Source organism: Anolis sagrei, chromosome 8 (assembly GCF_037176765.1).
Source record: "Anolis sagrei isolate rAnoSag1 chromosome 8, rAnoSag1.mat, whole genome shotgun sequence".
Taxonomy (NCBI): domain Eukaryota; kingdom Metazoa; phylum Chordata; class Lepidosauria; order Squamata; family Dactyloidae; genus Anolis; species Anolis sagrei.
Genome location: NC_090028.1, coordinates 37,500,054 through 37,514,846, shown reverse-complemented (window position 1 = coordinate 37,514,846; position 14,793 = coordinate 37,500,054). Strand labels below are relative to the sequence as shown.

Sequence of the window (14,793 nt, the reverse complement as noted above, 5' to 3'; positions counted from 1 at the left end):
TACCAGTAGCTCCTGCATTTCCCACCCTTGGCTTATACTCGAGTCAATTGTTTTCCCAGTTTTTTTTGTGGTAAAATTAGATGCCTTGGCTTATATTCGGGTCGGCTTATACTCGAGTATATACGGTATTTCACTCTATTTATTCTTATTACATTTACATTATTTTTCTCTATTATTCTTATTACATTTATTATTTTATTCTATTATTATTACATTTATTATTTTTCTCTAATTATGGTTATTATTACATTTCTTATTTTACTGTATTATTTTTTATTACATTTATTATTTTTCTCTATTTGTTATTGGTATTATTTCATTTATTATTTTACTCTACTTATTATTATTACATTTGTTATTTTACTCTATTATTGTTGTTATTGTTACATTTCCATTATTTTACTCTATTTATTCTTATTCTTATTACATGTATTATTTCACACTATTATTACTGTTATTATTACATTTCCATTGTTTTATTCTATTATTTTTAATTTTATTCCATTTATTATTTTAATCTCTATTATTACTGGAAGGATACGTAAGAGCACATTTACACTGAAGGTGGTTAGAATAATGATTTAATCAGAGTTGGGCCGTCTTATCTTAAATTAGAGTTTTATGTAAATATTCAAAAACATTTAACCTTTTAATGCCTCAATTAATGTAGAATCATAGAATCAAAGAGATGGAAGAGATCTCATGGGCCATCCAGTCCGACCTCTTTCTGCCAAGAAGCAGGAATATTGCATTCAAATCACCCCTGACAGATGGCCATCCAGCCTCTGTTTAAAAGCTTCCAAAGAAGGAGCCTCCACCACACTCCGGGGCAGAGAGTTCCACTGCTGAATGGCTCTCACAGTCAGGAAGTTCTTCCTCATGTTCAGATGGAATCTCCTCTCTTGTAGTTTGGAGCCATTGTTCCGCGTCCTAGTCTCCAAGGAAGCAGAAAACAAGCTTGCTCCCTCCTCCCTGTGGCTTCCTCTCACATATTTATACATGGCTATCATATCTCCTCTCAGCCTTCTCTTCTTCAGGCTAAACATGCCCAGCTCCTTAAGCCGCTCCTCATAGGGCTTGTTCTCCAGACCCTTGATCATTTTAGTCGCCCTCCTCTGGACACATTCCAGCTTGTCAATATCTCTCTTCAATTGTGGTGCCCAGAATTGGACACAATAATGTAATTTTATTGGTATCTATTTTTATTTTGAAATTTACTAGTAGCTGCTACATTTCCCATACTCGGCTTATACTTGAGTCAATATGTTTTCCCAGTTTGTTGTGATAAAATTAGGCACCTTGGCTTATATTCGAGTCGGCTTATACTCAAGTGTATATGGTAATGGGAATGTGTTCGCTGCTTCAGATAGCATTTCAAAGCTTCTGTTTACTAGATTCCCATAATCTTATGATATCTCCATATTCTGACGCCATGACACTTATATTCCTAAAGGAAAAAGATATTCCTCCAATATTCCAACTAGAAGTGAATCTTTTTATTCCTCTCTGCAGGAATATAAGTATTGAACGGCAACTAAAAGACAGATTACATGTAAGGGTACATATAATGAATTTAAACAGCATGTGGAATATTTAATGTGAAATTTATTTCCACCGAAGCTTGCCAAGTGCTAATTATTCAGTGCCTTTTCATCATGAATACGTCTTACTTGGGGAGCAATTAACAGATATATTGACTTGTGAAAAAGTTAATTAGTAAAGGCCTTTTCTGTCAACACTACAAGAATAAATCTCCTTTCTTTATTATGTAAGGCTGTCTTCAATGACCATGGCTTCATAAAGCATGGTTATGAAGACATGAATTAGTCGGACAGGAACCTGGTTCTTCCTCACCCTTCCCCTTTTCCATGGGAACATCCCATGACACTGAACCTGGGGAAATTTGACTTAGTCGGTTTTTCTTTTTTTCGTGTCAGGGGTGACTTGAGAAATTGCAAGTCGCTTCTGGTGTGTGAGAATTGGCAATCTGCAAGGACGTTGCTCAGGGGATGCCCGGATGTTTGACCATCTTGTGGGAGACTTATTTATTTATTTACGACATTTCTATCCTGCCCTTCTCACCCCAAAGGGGACTCAGAGTGACTTACAAGATATATATACATGTAATACATTATATTATTAGCATAATACAATATCAGTATTAAATATTACTACAGTATATTGTACTATACCATTATATTGTAATACTAGCTGTGCCCTGCCATGCATTGCTGTGGCCTATAGTAAGAATTTTTGAAGTAGAGGTAGATATCTGGACTATTATGAAAGAGTGGTACCTACCCATTCCTTCCCTTTTTTTCTACCCCTTCCCCCTTTCTCTCCTTTCTTCCTTCTCTACCTCTTTTTTCATTCCTTCTTTTGCTCTTTGGTTTCATCCTTCTTTCTTTCTGTCTTTCTTTCCTTCCTTCCCTTCCCCTTTCTCTCCTTTCTTCCTTCTCTACCTCTTTTTTCATTCCTTCTTTTGCTCTTTGGTTTCATCCTTCCTTCTTTCTTTCTGTCTTTCTTTCCTTCCTTCCCTTCCCCTTTCTCTCCTTTCTTCCTTCTCTACCTCTTTTTTCATTCCTTCTTTTGCTCTTTGGTTTCATCCTTCTTTCTTTCTGTCTTTCTTTCCTTCCTTCCCTTCCCCTTGCTCTCCTTTCTTCATTCTCTACCTCTTTTTTCATTCCTTCTTTTGCTCTTTGGTTTCATCCTTCCTTCTTTCTTTCTGTCTTTCTTTCCTTCCTTCCCTTCCCCTTTCTCTCCTTTCTTCCTTCTCTACCTCTTTTTTCATTCCTTCTTTTGCTCTTTGGTTTCATCCTTCCTTCTTTCTTTCTGTCTTTCTTTCCTTCCTTCCCTTCCCCTTGCTCTCCTTTCTTCCTTCTCTACCTCTTTTTTCATTCCTTCTTTTGCTCTTTGGTTTCATCCTTCCTTCTTTCTGTCTGTCTTTCTTTCCTTCCTTCCCTTCCCCTTTCTCTCCTTTCTTCCTTCTCTACCTCTTTTTTCATTCCTTCTTTTGCTCTTTGGTTTCATCCTTCCTTCCTTCTTTCTTTCTTTCTTTCTGTCTGTCTGTCTGTCTGTCTGTCTTTCTTTCCTTCCTTCCCTTCCCCTTTCTCTCCTTTCTTCCTTCTCTACCTCTTGTTTCATTCCTTCTTTTGGTCTTTGGTTTCATCCTTCCTTCTTTCTTTCTGTCTTTCTTTCCTTCCTTCCCTTCCCCTTGCTCTCCTTTCTTCCTTCTCTACCTCTTTTTTCATTCCTTCTTTTGCTCTTTGGTTTCATCCTTCCTTCCTTCTTTCTGTCTTTCTTTCCTTCCTTCCCCTTTCTCTCCTTTCTTCCTTCTCTACCTCTTTTTTCATTCCTTCTTTTGTTCTTTGGTTTCATCCTTCTTTCTTTCTTTCTTTCCTTCCCCTTTCTCTACTTCTTCCTTTGTTTTCTTTCTTCCTTCCCTGTTTCCTTCCTTCTTTCACTTTTTATTTCCTTTTCTCCTTCCTTACTTCTTTACCTCTTTCCTGCCTTTCCTCCTCTTTTTTCTTTCCTTCCTACTTTGTATTCTTCCTTCTGTACCTTTCTTTCCTTCCTTCTCTCCCTTTCCTTCCCTCCTTCCTTCTTTCCCTCCCTCCTTCTCTCTTTCCTTCCTTCCCCCTTTCCCTCCTACATTCCTTCCCTTTTTCCCTCCCTCCTTTCTTCTCTCCTTCCTTCCTGTCCTCCTGCAGTACTATGGTAGAGTCCCTTCTAATTCTATTCTATGAGTCTATTTAATATAGTAATATTTTGAATTTAAAGTATTTTTGTGGGGGTTTTTTTCAGTGATGGTCACTCCTTGGATTGTGAGGAGTTTTGTTACCAAATTTGGGGTCATTTGACCCAGCAGTTTTTTTTTGTTTTGTTTTTAAGGTACTCATTATGCACAGAGTATTTTTATATATATAGATTATTAGTAATACTGTATGTAATATAAATATATAATTATAATATATTATTAGTAGTAGCATATTGCATTACATTATAATATTATAAATATTATATGTATATACAATATATTATATTATTAGAATAGCACAGGAGACTTCTCTCATGTCCCCACGTGGGAAGCTGGAGCTGACAGATGGGAGCTTATCTCACTCCCCGGATTCAAACCGCTGTGCAGTTCAGCTGGCACAAGGATTTAACCCATTGTGCCCCCAAGGGCTCTTACTTAATGTTGGTGAATAATATCAATGGAAACTCTGTCCAAACTTGTCAATGCTGTGACTTGTGTTCCAGTGAAAGAGAAATCAGGCAAGCCTGGGGAATATATGATTTATGAATGAATGGATAAACAACTGAATAGAACGTACGTGTCAGTTCGAGATGTGTTGTTGCTATGTGCCTTCAAGTCGACTCCAAGTTATAGTAACTTTTTCATATGTTCTTCTTGCCAGGTTTTTCCCCCCAGGATATATTTGCCACCACTTTCCTCTAAGGCTGACAGAGATCACAATGTCTCCAAAGTCACTCCAGGTTTATTACATGGCTGGGTTGGGATTTGAAACCTTGACTCCTAAAAACCCAGTCCAACACCCTAAACAGTTCTGGCCCAATTTATCTGTCTGAACGCATCTCTCCTTATGAACCTACCAGGACATTAAGATTGTCTGGGGAGGCCCTGCTCTTGGTCCCACCTTTGCCACAAGCACTGTGCTGTTGCACGCTGGGCCTGTGCATATGACTGTAAACAGGACATAAATTCTGTGTGCCCAACGGGACGCCGGGGACGCCTTAGATTAAAGGCCCTTGGACCTCCCCACAAACAAAGTTCTGTAAAGGCTTAAAGTAAGTCCAACCAAGTTCTTTATTGATGAAAACAAACAGGTACTTGCAAGCTTTCTTAACAGTCTATTGGCTCTTGCAATCTTGTTCACTGGGAACAGGCACTATCTTCATAACTATATAATAACTAATGGGGAAATCCTTAACTTCTAATCTGGGCAGTCTGTACTTGCCTCTGCTGGCGTGGAGCCCCTGCACCCGGTACCAACTGTGTCTGGCTTCCGCGAGCGACCCTTGCCAAGCAGAGCTTTGTAGACTTCCAGGGAAAAAGAAGGAGTTCAGGTTGCTGTGATGGCTGGCTGAAGTCCCTCAGCAAAAGGAGCTGTAAGGCTGTCAAATCCTTGGCCAAGCTGTGGGCTCTAAAACCCTGGCCAAGCTGTAGAACCTTTTCTCCCCGGCCAAGGTGTAGGCTGTATATCTCCCCGGCCAAGCCGTAGAAGATGAAGCTTTCTACAGGAGCTCTTCGTTTTATGTCCTGTTCGAAAGGCTTCTCTGTGTGGACTGACCCAAAAAGGCTCCTACTCCCTCCAAAACTCCAAAGGGGGGCGGGACCAGGGAACCTAACTATAATTGACAGGTGGCTTGCCCTATGATTGCAGCCAAAAGAAGCCACCTATCTGCAGAGTCCCTGAAACTTAGGACTGCAACAAACATTAAATGCAAAGCAAACAAAATTGGAGCTCCTGATGCAGTTGTACCAGCACAAGCACGTTTGGTGGGGACGAGAGACAGGGCCTTCTCAGTGGTGGCCCCTCAGCTATGGAACACCCTAAGAATATCAATTTGGCCCCCTCCACTTTGGCCTTTTGAAAAAGAGTCAAGACTTGGCTTTTTGAGCGGGCATTTGCAAATACAGTGTAACAGACATAGCAAAATGGAACGGTTGACGGCGTGACTGGACAATGTTTTAACAAAGGGACCCTAATGATATGTGTTTTTAATTGACTTTGCTATGGTTTTATATTTTCTGATTGTTTTTATGGTATTGAAGTTGTATTTTATGGTCTTGGTAACAACTGTACACCGCCCCTAGTTGCCTGCGGGCTGAGAGGGACCGTATATAAATATATAAATAAATATATAAATACAGTAAATAAATATATAAATAAGTAAATAAACTGTCACCCCACTCTGACCCTCTTCGCTATACTAACTTAATTATAAAAGTATTGGTCATTTGATTTTATTCCCTTTTCCAGTTAGGTAAATAAGACTTAGGTTCTTGTAGGTTTTTTCGGGCTATACGGCTATGTTCTAGAGGCATTTTTCCTGACGTTTCGCCTGCATCTATGGCAAGCATCCTCAGAGGTAGTGAGGATGCTTGCCATAGATGCACGCGAAACGTCAGGAAAAATGCCTCTAGAACATGGCCATATAGCCCGAAAAAACCTACAAGAACCTAGTGATTCCAGCCATGAAAGCCTTCGACAATAAATAAGACTTGTTTGGGAAAAGAGGCACCTCTGAATTTCACACATTCCTTGTACAAGAAAGACATAATTACAGATTTTCCAAAAGAAAACTTGTACTGTACCTTGAGTCTTCTGAGCCACAGCAATCCCTTCCACTACTAGTATTGTTATCAAGAACACTGGTGGGGGAAAAAAGAACAGAAAGATAGGTGTATAAGTAAAGCTTTAGTTTCAAATCCATCCTGTGAGGCAAACTTTTTTTGTCCCAGCCAAAATTGCCCTAGAACAGTGTTTTTCAACATTCCCAATGCCGCAACCCCTTAATGCAGTTCCTCATGTTGTGGTGACCCCCAACCATCACGTTATTTTCGTTGCTACTTCATAACTGTAATTTTGCTACTGTTATGAATCGTCATGTAAACATCCGATATGCAGGATGTATTTTCATTCACTGGACCAAATTTGGCACAAATACTCGATATGCCCAAATTTGAATACTGGTGGGGATCGGTGGGGGGGATTTATTTTCTCGTTTGGGAGTTGTAGTTGCTGGGGTTTATAGTTCACCTACAATCAAAAAGCATTCTGAACTCCACCAACAATGGAATCAAACCAAACTTGGCACACAGAACTCCCATGACCAACAGAAAATACTGGAAGGGTTTGGTGGGCATTGGTCTTAAGTTACTCTCAGTTTTTTTTATTTCGTATCAAAAGTACCCAAACAGACTCAGAAGTGGAGTGTGCAGATCAAAAGACAACCTGTCAAAATGGCATGACCTAAAAGAATCCCACGCCTTACGTGACTGTGGAGCAGAACAGACAACTCCGCATCTGTATGCTTGTCCACTGTGCCCTGCCTCATGTACAGAAGAAGAATTGTTGGAGGCTACAGACAATGCCATTGCTGTTGCCAGTTTTTGGTCAAAAGACATTTAGCCACCTGCGCTCCTTCTATTTTTATCAGTTTTGTATTAATTTCTGCAATACTTCTGATACCATAGCTAAATTACAAATGGGAAAATTAATGAATTAAAATTATTGACATTTTTACATATCCTCCAAGTAACTTTGAGCACAAATGTATTGTCCCTTGTGGTTGCAGAGATCTCTTCATAAGATGCTTGCCTTCCCATTGGGAAGATAAGCAGTGTAGAGGGAATACTGCTGGTAACTTTGATTAAAGACGATAATAGTGGGATTTCCTCTGCCTTTCTTTTGTTCCCAGTGGGGAATCCCAGTGGAGCAATGGCTAAAGGAAATCGTGCTCTTGTCTCTGATCTCAGAATGCAAATAAAAGTGGGATTCCCCACCCCACACACGGTTCCCACTTTCCACTAAGAAGGAAGCACTTCCTCAACTTCTACTAGAGAGGACTGCAATCTCTGTCTTTTGTTTTAATAACTGACAACAGAATGCTCTTTTCCTGCTAGTTTCAATGCCAATAGTTTGCTACCCAATTATGATCAACCTACCTAATCTATATAAATAAAAATGTAATGTTTGTTTGTGGTATTAACATAACTCAAAAACCACTGCGTGAATTGACACCAAATTTGAACACAATATGCCGATCAGGCCAACAAGTAACTATCACTCACAAAAACATTGAAAAACACAATGGAAAAGACTTAAAAAGCCAAAAAATAAAAAATACATTACAATGCATGTGCAAAACCATATATATATAAATATATACACACACATATACACATATATACACACACAAAACACATATACACAGATTGGGCCACAGCAACGCATGGCAGGGGACAGCTAGTCTATATAAATAAAAATGTAATGTTCATTTGTGGGATTAACATAACTCAAAAACCACTGGATGATTTGCTGCTAAATTTGGCCACAAGACACCTACTAACCCAAGGAGTGACCACCACTCAAAAATTGATTTTGTAGTTTCTGGGATTTATAGTTCACCTACAATCCAAGAGCATTCTGAACTCCACCAATGATGGAATTGAAACAAATGGCCAACAGGAAACACTAGAAGGATTTGGTGGGCATTGACCTTGAATTTTGACAACCAAAAAGCAAATCATCACTCTGAATAATAGATTTCAGAAGTCCAACTAATCACCAGCTTACTGTAGCAATAATCAATTTACCCTGCAGTCAATTTCAGTCTAGTCTCTGTAAATACTTAAAATAATATGAGTATTTACAATCACTACAACCCAAATCAACCACAACTAATCCATTTTGTTCATTACTAATTGGAAATAGTAGCAGATAATTCATCGCTTCGCGTTGAGCATCACTTTTTCTGAAAAATCAACCCTCATGTCCACATCTCCAGGTAAGACTGAGAAAGATTTCTATTATATTGTATGGTCGGTCTCCATATCTACAGATTCTGCACCCCCAGAGTAATCCATCCATGGATTGAAAATATTCCAGGAAAAATTCAAATACAGATCTTCATGGGGTCCGTAAAGGAATGCAACAAAATTCAAATACAATATTTCATTTCAAAATTTGCAAAGAAATTATACCATTAGAAAAAAGATACTGCGCACCGATATATTCTCAGTGTGTGCTGGGTTACTATCAAGGACTAGAACAATGCTTTTATGTTGCCAAATGCAAGAGACCAGATATTCTGCAAATATATGAAAGGTAGCATCCTCTTCAGAACACTTTTCTCCCTGATTCTGCAATGACCAAAATTAAAATAAACTTCATCCTCTCTGTGAAAAAGATTTGGGAGTCTCTACCTACACTGTGGACTCATGAGACATACATCCACAGGGTTCATATGGTATGAGGGTTGAATGAAAAGTAATGCCTCCACCTTTGTAACTCCTCAACAGATGGCAGTACTGGTATGCGGCAGGTACTGGCTTGTTCAGTAGACTCTCCTCTACAGTTCCATTTTGGCGGGCCGCCTTAGCATTGAACAGTTGTGTTGTTAAAGTGCAAAGTATGGAACCCTGCACAAACAGTCGGTCAATGCGACTTAAGCAACATACAGTTATTGAATTCTTGACAGAAGAAGGTGTCATTCCAAAGCAGATTCATTAGAGAATGCAAGCTGTTTATGGTGACTGTGTTGATGTGAGGACTGTGCATCGTTGGGCAAGAAAGTTTAAAGATGTTGAGGTGAGAACATCTGACTTACGTGACAAACAAAGAGTTGGATGTCCTGTGACAGCAACCACTGAGTTTCACAAGCAAAAGGCTGATAGACTGATTCAGGACGATTGTCATTATCACTCAGAGAGAAATTTCAAGAATAACTGGCATTTCACAAGAATGTGTGGGTCACATTATTGCTTTGCTTGGCTATCGGAAGATCTGTGCATGATGGGTACCCAGGATGCTGATGCCTGAAATGAAAGACTTGAAACTTCAGAGACTGGATCTCACCACCGTACGACATCCTCCGTACAGTCCAGATTTAGCACCATCTGACTTCCATCTGTCCCCAATAATGAAAGAAGATCTACAGGGACATCATTATACTTCTGATGAAGATGTTGAGAAAACCGTGAGATGATCGTTGCGGAAACAGAGTGTTGACTTCTTCCGTGACGGCTTCAGAAAACTTATTCATTGTTGGCAGAATTGTATCCAATTGTCTGGTGATTGTGTGGAAAAGTGAATAGTGGTAGTTAAAGAGCACATTCTAAGGATTATTTCTGCATTTGATTTATTAAAATATTCCCATCCAAATCCAAGTCACAAAGGTGGAGGCATTAATTTTCATTCAACCTCGTACTTTAAAACAATTTGTTCACCTTCAAGCTCTTCCCCAATGAAGAAAGGTGCCTCAGTTAATTGCCTCGTCTTACAGACAACTCTTTTCGTTTTCTTGTCTCGGCTGGTTTAGATTGGAAGCTTGTAAACACTTTCAAACAATGTTAACATCCTTAAAAACACATCCTTGCTCCACTTTAGATTAAATACCAGAAAATACATTAGATACTGCACTACTCCTTAAAATCTCCCCTGTGTTCCTATTTTCATTAGCACTAATCTACAGCATAGACTTCCAGCAGAATGGCTCCCATCTGCTACAGATGGTTAACTGCTTTCCATCACCACTGGCCGATTCCGGACACTGTAGAGGCGTGAAAAAGGAAGAAGTCTTACTTTCCATTATTAGTCTCCAGGGCATTACAAGTCTACTAACTAATTACCACCAGGAAAAGGCTGTATATTTTCAATACATCCTTCAGTTTTAGATATTACTATATTCTAGGACCAGCTGTTTCACCAAAGAACTTCAGAATTTTTTAAAAATGCCAAGTTGTGGCAAGATGGTGTAGAAGGGCCAGGGTTTAATGAAGCAAAGAAGAGATAAGGCATTGTCTTCCCAGCATGTCTTCACATTGCAAAGTTGGAGCATGGGTCTAAAAGTAGGAAACAGAGGTGGAGCAATTGGATTATTGATATGCTCTGCAGGGCTTTAAAGCTCTGAATTCTCTTAAGGGCAAACAACAACATAACAACAACAACAACAACAACAACAGGAAAAGCTGACATGATATGAGGATTTAAAGATTGAACTGCAAAGACTCTGGCACAAGTCAGTCAAGGTGGTTCCAGTGTGTTTAAGTGCAGACCTTGGCCTGCACTTAAACACAATCGGCACTGACAAAATTACCATCTGCCAGCTGCGGAAGGCCACTTTACTGGGATCTGCATGCATTATTCGCCAATACATCAGACAGTCCTAGACACTTGGGAAGTGTCCGACGTGAGATCCAATACAACAGCCAGTAGAGACTGAAGACCAACAGGGGAGAGGCGAATGAGCTCCCTTTATCAGCTCCAGCTCCTCATGCGGGGACATGAGAGAAGCCTCCCACAAGGATGATAAAAACATCAAATCATCCAGGTGTCCCCTGGGCAACGTCCTTGCAGACGGCCAATTCTCACACACCAGAAGCGACTTGCAGTTTCTCAAGTTACTCCTGACACGACCAAAAAAAAAAAGCCAGCAGAGTGTCTGCTGTGGACTCATCTTGTTGTGTTTCTAATAATAATAATAATAATAGTAATAATAATAATAATAATAATAATAATAATAATAATAGGGTCAGAAAAAAATCTGAAAAAGCAAATTAAATGGCGGAAATATGTTCAAGGCTATTAACACCTGGGCCATCCCCGTCATCAGATAGACTGCTGGAATTGTGAACTGGATGCAAGCAGAACTGGATGATCTGGACTGAAAAACAAAAAAACTGATGTCAATCCACTACTCAAGATATCCACATAGTGATGTCATCAGACTTTACCTGCCCAGAAAATCAGGAGGCAGAGGGAGGGTTTCTGCAAGTGAAAAAAAACGGTAGAAGAAGAGAAACATGAGCTGGCAGATGATGTGAAAGGCAGTCAAGAACCAACATTGAGGGAAGTCAATTGTAGTAAACTGCTTCAAGTGCAAAAGACAAAGAGTGAATACCGTAAAAATACAAGGCAGAGCAGAAGAGAAAACTGGCTGAAGAAGGCTCTCCCTGGACAGTTCCTGGGAAAGATTGAGAGCAAAATTAACAAGGAAAAAACATGGATGTGGCTCACAAATGGAACTTTGGAAAAGGAGACAAAAGAGGGCCTGATTCTGGCAGCCCAAGAACAAGCCATTAGAACCAATTCCATCAAAGCCAGAATTGAAAAGTCGACAACAGATCCCAAGTGTAGACTCTGCAAGGAAGCAGATGAAACAATAGATCCCATCCTCAGCTGCTGCAAGAAGATCACGCAGACAGACTACAAGCAGAGGCAAAACACCGTTGCTCAGATGATTCATTGGAACTTGTGCCACAAATACCATCTGTTGCGACAAAGAACTGGTGGGATCTCAAGCCTGAAAAAGTTAACCAAATTAAACATGTCAAATTACTCTGGAACTTATGAATTCAGACTGACAGAGTTTTGGAGGACAATACTCCTGACCTCACAATTGTGGAAAAGAACAAAAGTAGGGAACATCAATGTTGCAATCCCAGTCGACAGCAGGATTGACAAGAAGCAACTGGAAAAGCTGACACGATACAAGGATTTAAAGATTGAACTGCGAAGACTCTGGCACAAGCCAGTCAAGATGGTCCCAGTGGTGATCGGCACACTGGGTGCAGTGCCTACAGACCTTGGCCTTCACTTAAAAACAACTGATGCTGACAAAATAACAGCTGCAAAAATGTCAGCTGCAAAAGGCCACCCTACTGGGATCTGCACGCATTATTTGCTGATACATCACACAATCCTAGATCTTTGGAAAGTGTCCAACGTGTGATCCAATACAACAGCCAGCATAGTGATCTGGTTTGCTGTGTATTAATCTTGTTGTGTTTCAAATAACAACAACAACAACAACAACAACAACAACGATACCTGTCTTTCCTTGTGGCTAGAGGCAGGATACAACAGGATTAAAACAGAGAGATAAAACACTAGTCTATTAAAATACGTATCACAGGATACATACAGCTAAAATGCAGGAATATATACTTTCAAGAATAAACAGATGCTCCTTCCCCTCCATGCCTATTTTACATCTAGATAGCTTTGAAATATGCGACTGAAAATAGTCACATGGGTTTAAATCTTATGGTTAAATTATGTAAAGGACAGTCTCCATGTGGCTCTCTATTCAGTCTGTATCATGGAATTAGGTTTCTGCTGTTTGGAGTTAGATGGTACTGGAAAGTCTTGTATTGTGCTTGTTTTTCTCTCTCTCAGTGCTTGGTTGTATATTTTCTGTGTGGGTCTGAGGACAGGAATTCACATGAATGAAAGAGTATTATTTTAGGATCTTGCAGCAGCAGCATAGGAACCCTCTCGTATCGAACTAGGAGGCTGGGGCATGTTGCAGGGCTCTGAATAGTTCCTAACAGCCATGTATATTTGGATCAGGGAAGAGCAATTTCATTTGAAACCACGCTATTAGTTAGAGACTCTTTCCATCTTCTGAAGCTGTAATTTTTAAGGCTGCACTGAATACACGGAAGAGTGGGTGGTGTACGTGTGTCAGTTCCATGGATACTGCAAACAGATCTGGGACTATTTAAATACCAGTCTGTGTTTACCTTGTACATTCCTGGGAGAAATGAAGATCTATGTGGAGCCACTTACAAAGCACTAAACTAAAAGGAGGAAAAGATTGTTCTATTGGGAAGAAAACAGGGATGGAGAAAGGAGGTCAGGCGATAGACTTAGAGGACACTCAATACTACTAAAAGAGTGGGAACAAACATGGAAGGAAAAACTAAGATATACAAGAGTTATCAGCATAATAGAAAATTGGTATAATTTTTTGGTATAAAAATTGGTATAAAATCCTATCGCTGGCATCTAACACCATTGCAATTATCAAAATATTATAAAAACTACAACAACCAATGCTGGAAATGTGGGAAAGAACTTGGAACCTATTATCACTTATGGTGGGGTCGTAAAATAATCAAAACTTTTTGGGTAACAATTCATAAACACACACAAAGCATCATTAAGGTAAAATATGACCTGAAACCTGAATCCTACTTGCTGAACATAATAGATTTTGAGACGGAAAAAAACAAAGAGAAAATTTTATTCTATTTATCAGCAGTGGCACAAATAGTAGTAGCCCAGAAATGGAGAGAAAAAGATCATCCCTCAACAGAGGACTGGATGATCAAGATAGTAGAATATATCAACATGGACACACTGACGCAGATATTAAAAGACCAGAACAAAATGAGCAAAACCAATTGGAAATCATTAAGAACATATCTGCAGGAGAAAATGAAATTGAATAATTAAGAATCTATACTAAAAAGTATCAGAAACAATTAGGTAGCGGAATGCAAAAGAAAATTTATTTTTGAAAGATTACCTCTCTGTGGAGTGGACTGGAAGCCCCCCCCCCACAATCCCCATTCCCCCCCTACACCTGCCCTACCCAACTCAGCCCTTTCCCCAACCCTTACTACCCACCCCACTATTTACCTATTTTCCTACTTTCCTTTATATCCGATTTGTTCCCCCTCTTTTATTGTTATTTTGAAAAGGTGGCAAATAAAAACGATTAACCAAGACCTAAAACAGAGAGAGAAAGGAGATCAGACCCCCTTCCATGACACGCAGCACATAGGAAAAGGCCGCATAATTCTGGGCAAATCCATGGATTGGGACAATCACTCTCCTACTTGGTAAAATCTCTTTGTTAAATCCAGTCCCCTTAGCTTCCATGATCAGATACGATCTGGCATTCCTTAAGCCCTATAGGGTGGGACTTCCAAAAATATATTGATGACACACATTTTAGACCTTATAATTTCGCAACACAGTAATTCAATTTCACTGTCAAATCAGAGGCAAAACCAACCCCATATGAGGGACACATACATACATTGTCGTAACAAAACATTTGGGGACACAACATATATAATGAAAACTTTTCAATTATAATTTTAAAATATGTAATTTGGAAGATAATAACACCCATTGTCATTTCTCGTCACGTCTGAATAACACACTTACATACTTGCACACTAATGTGTGGCGACACACTGTTTGGAAAGCTCTGCTATAGAGGAATGCAGATGGCTGCTGTAGTTAAGCCTGT

At 39.5% G+C, this 14,793-nt stretch overlaps 1 protein-coding gene across 3 annotated transcripts in view; it reads right to left on the bottom strand.

Annotated features, from left to right (window-relative positions):
• The window catches only part of NETO2 (neuropilin and tolloid like 2), a 79,094-nt gene that overhangs the window by 33,913 nt on the left and 30,388 nt on the right, over positions 1–14,793 (bottom strand). For all 3 annotated transcript variants that reach the window (XM_060788193.2, XM_060788194.2, XM_060788195.2), the window contains exon 2: positions 6,341–6,397. In XM_060788193.2, coding sequence (XP_060644176.2) covers positions 6,341–6,397 — 57 coding nt within the window. The remainder of the gene's footprint in view (positions 1–6,340; positions 6,398–14,793) is intronic.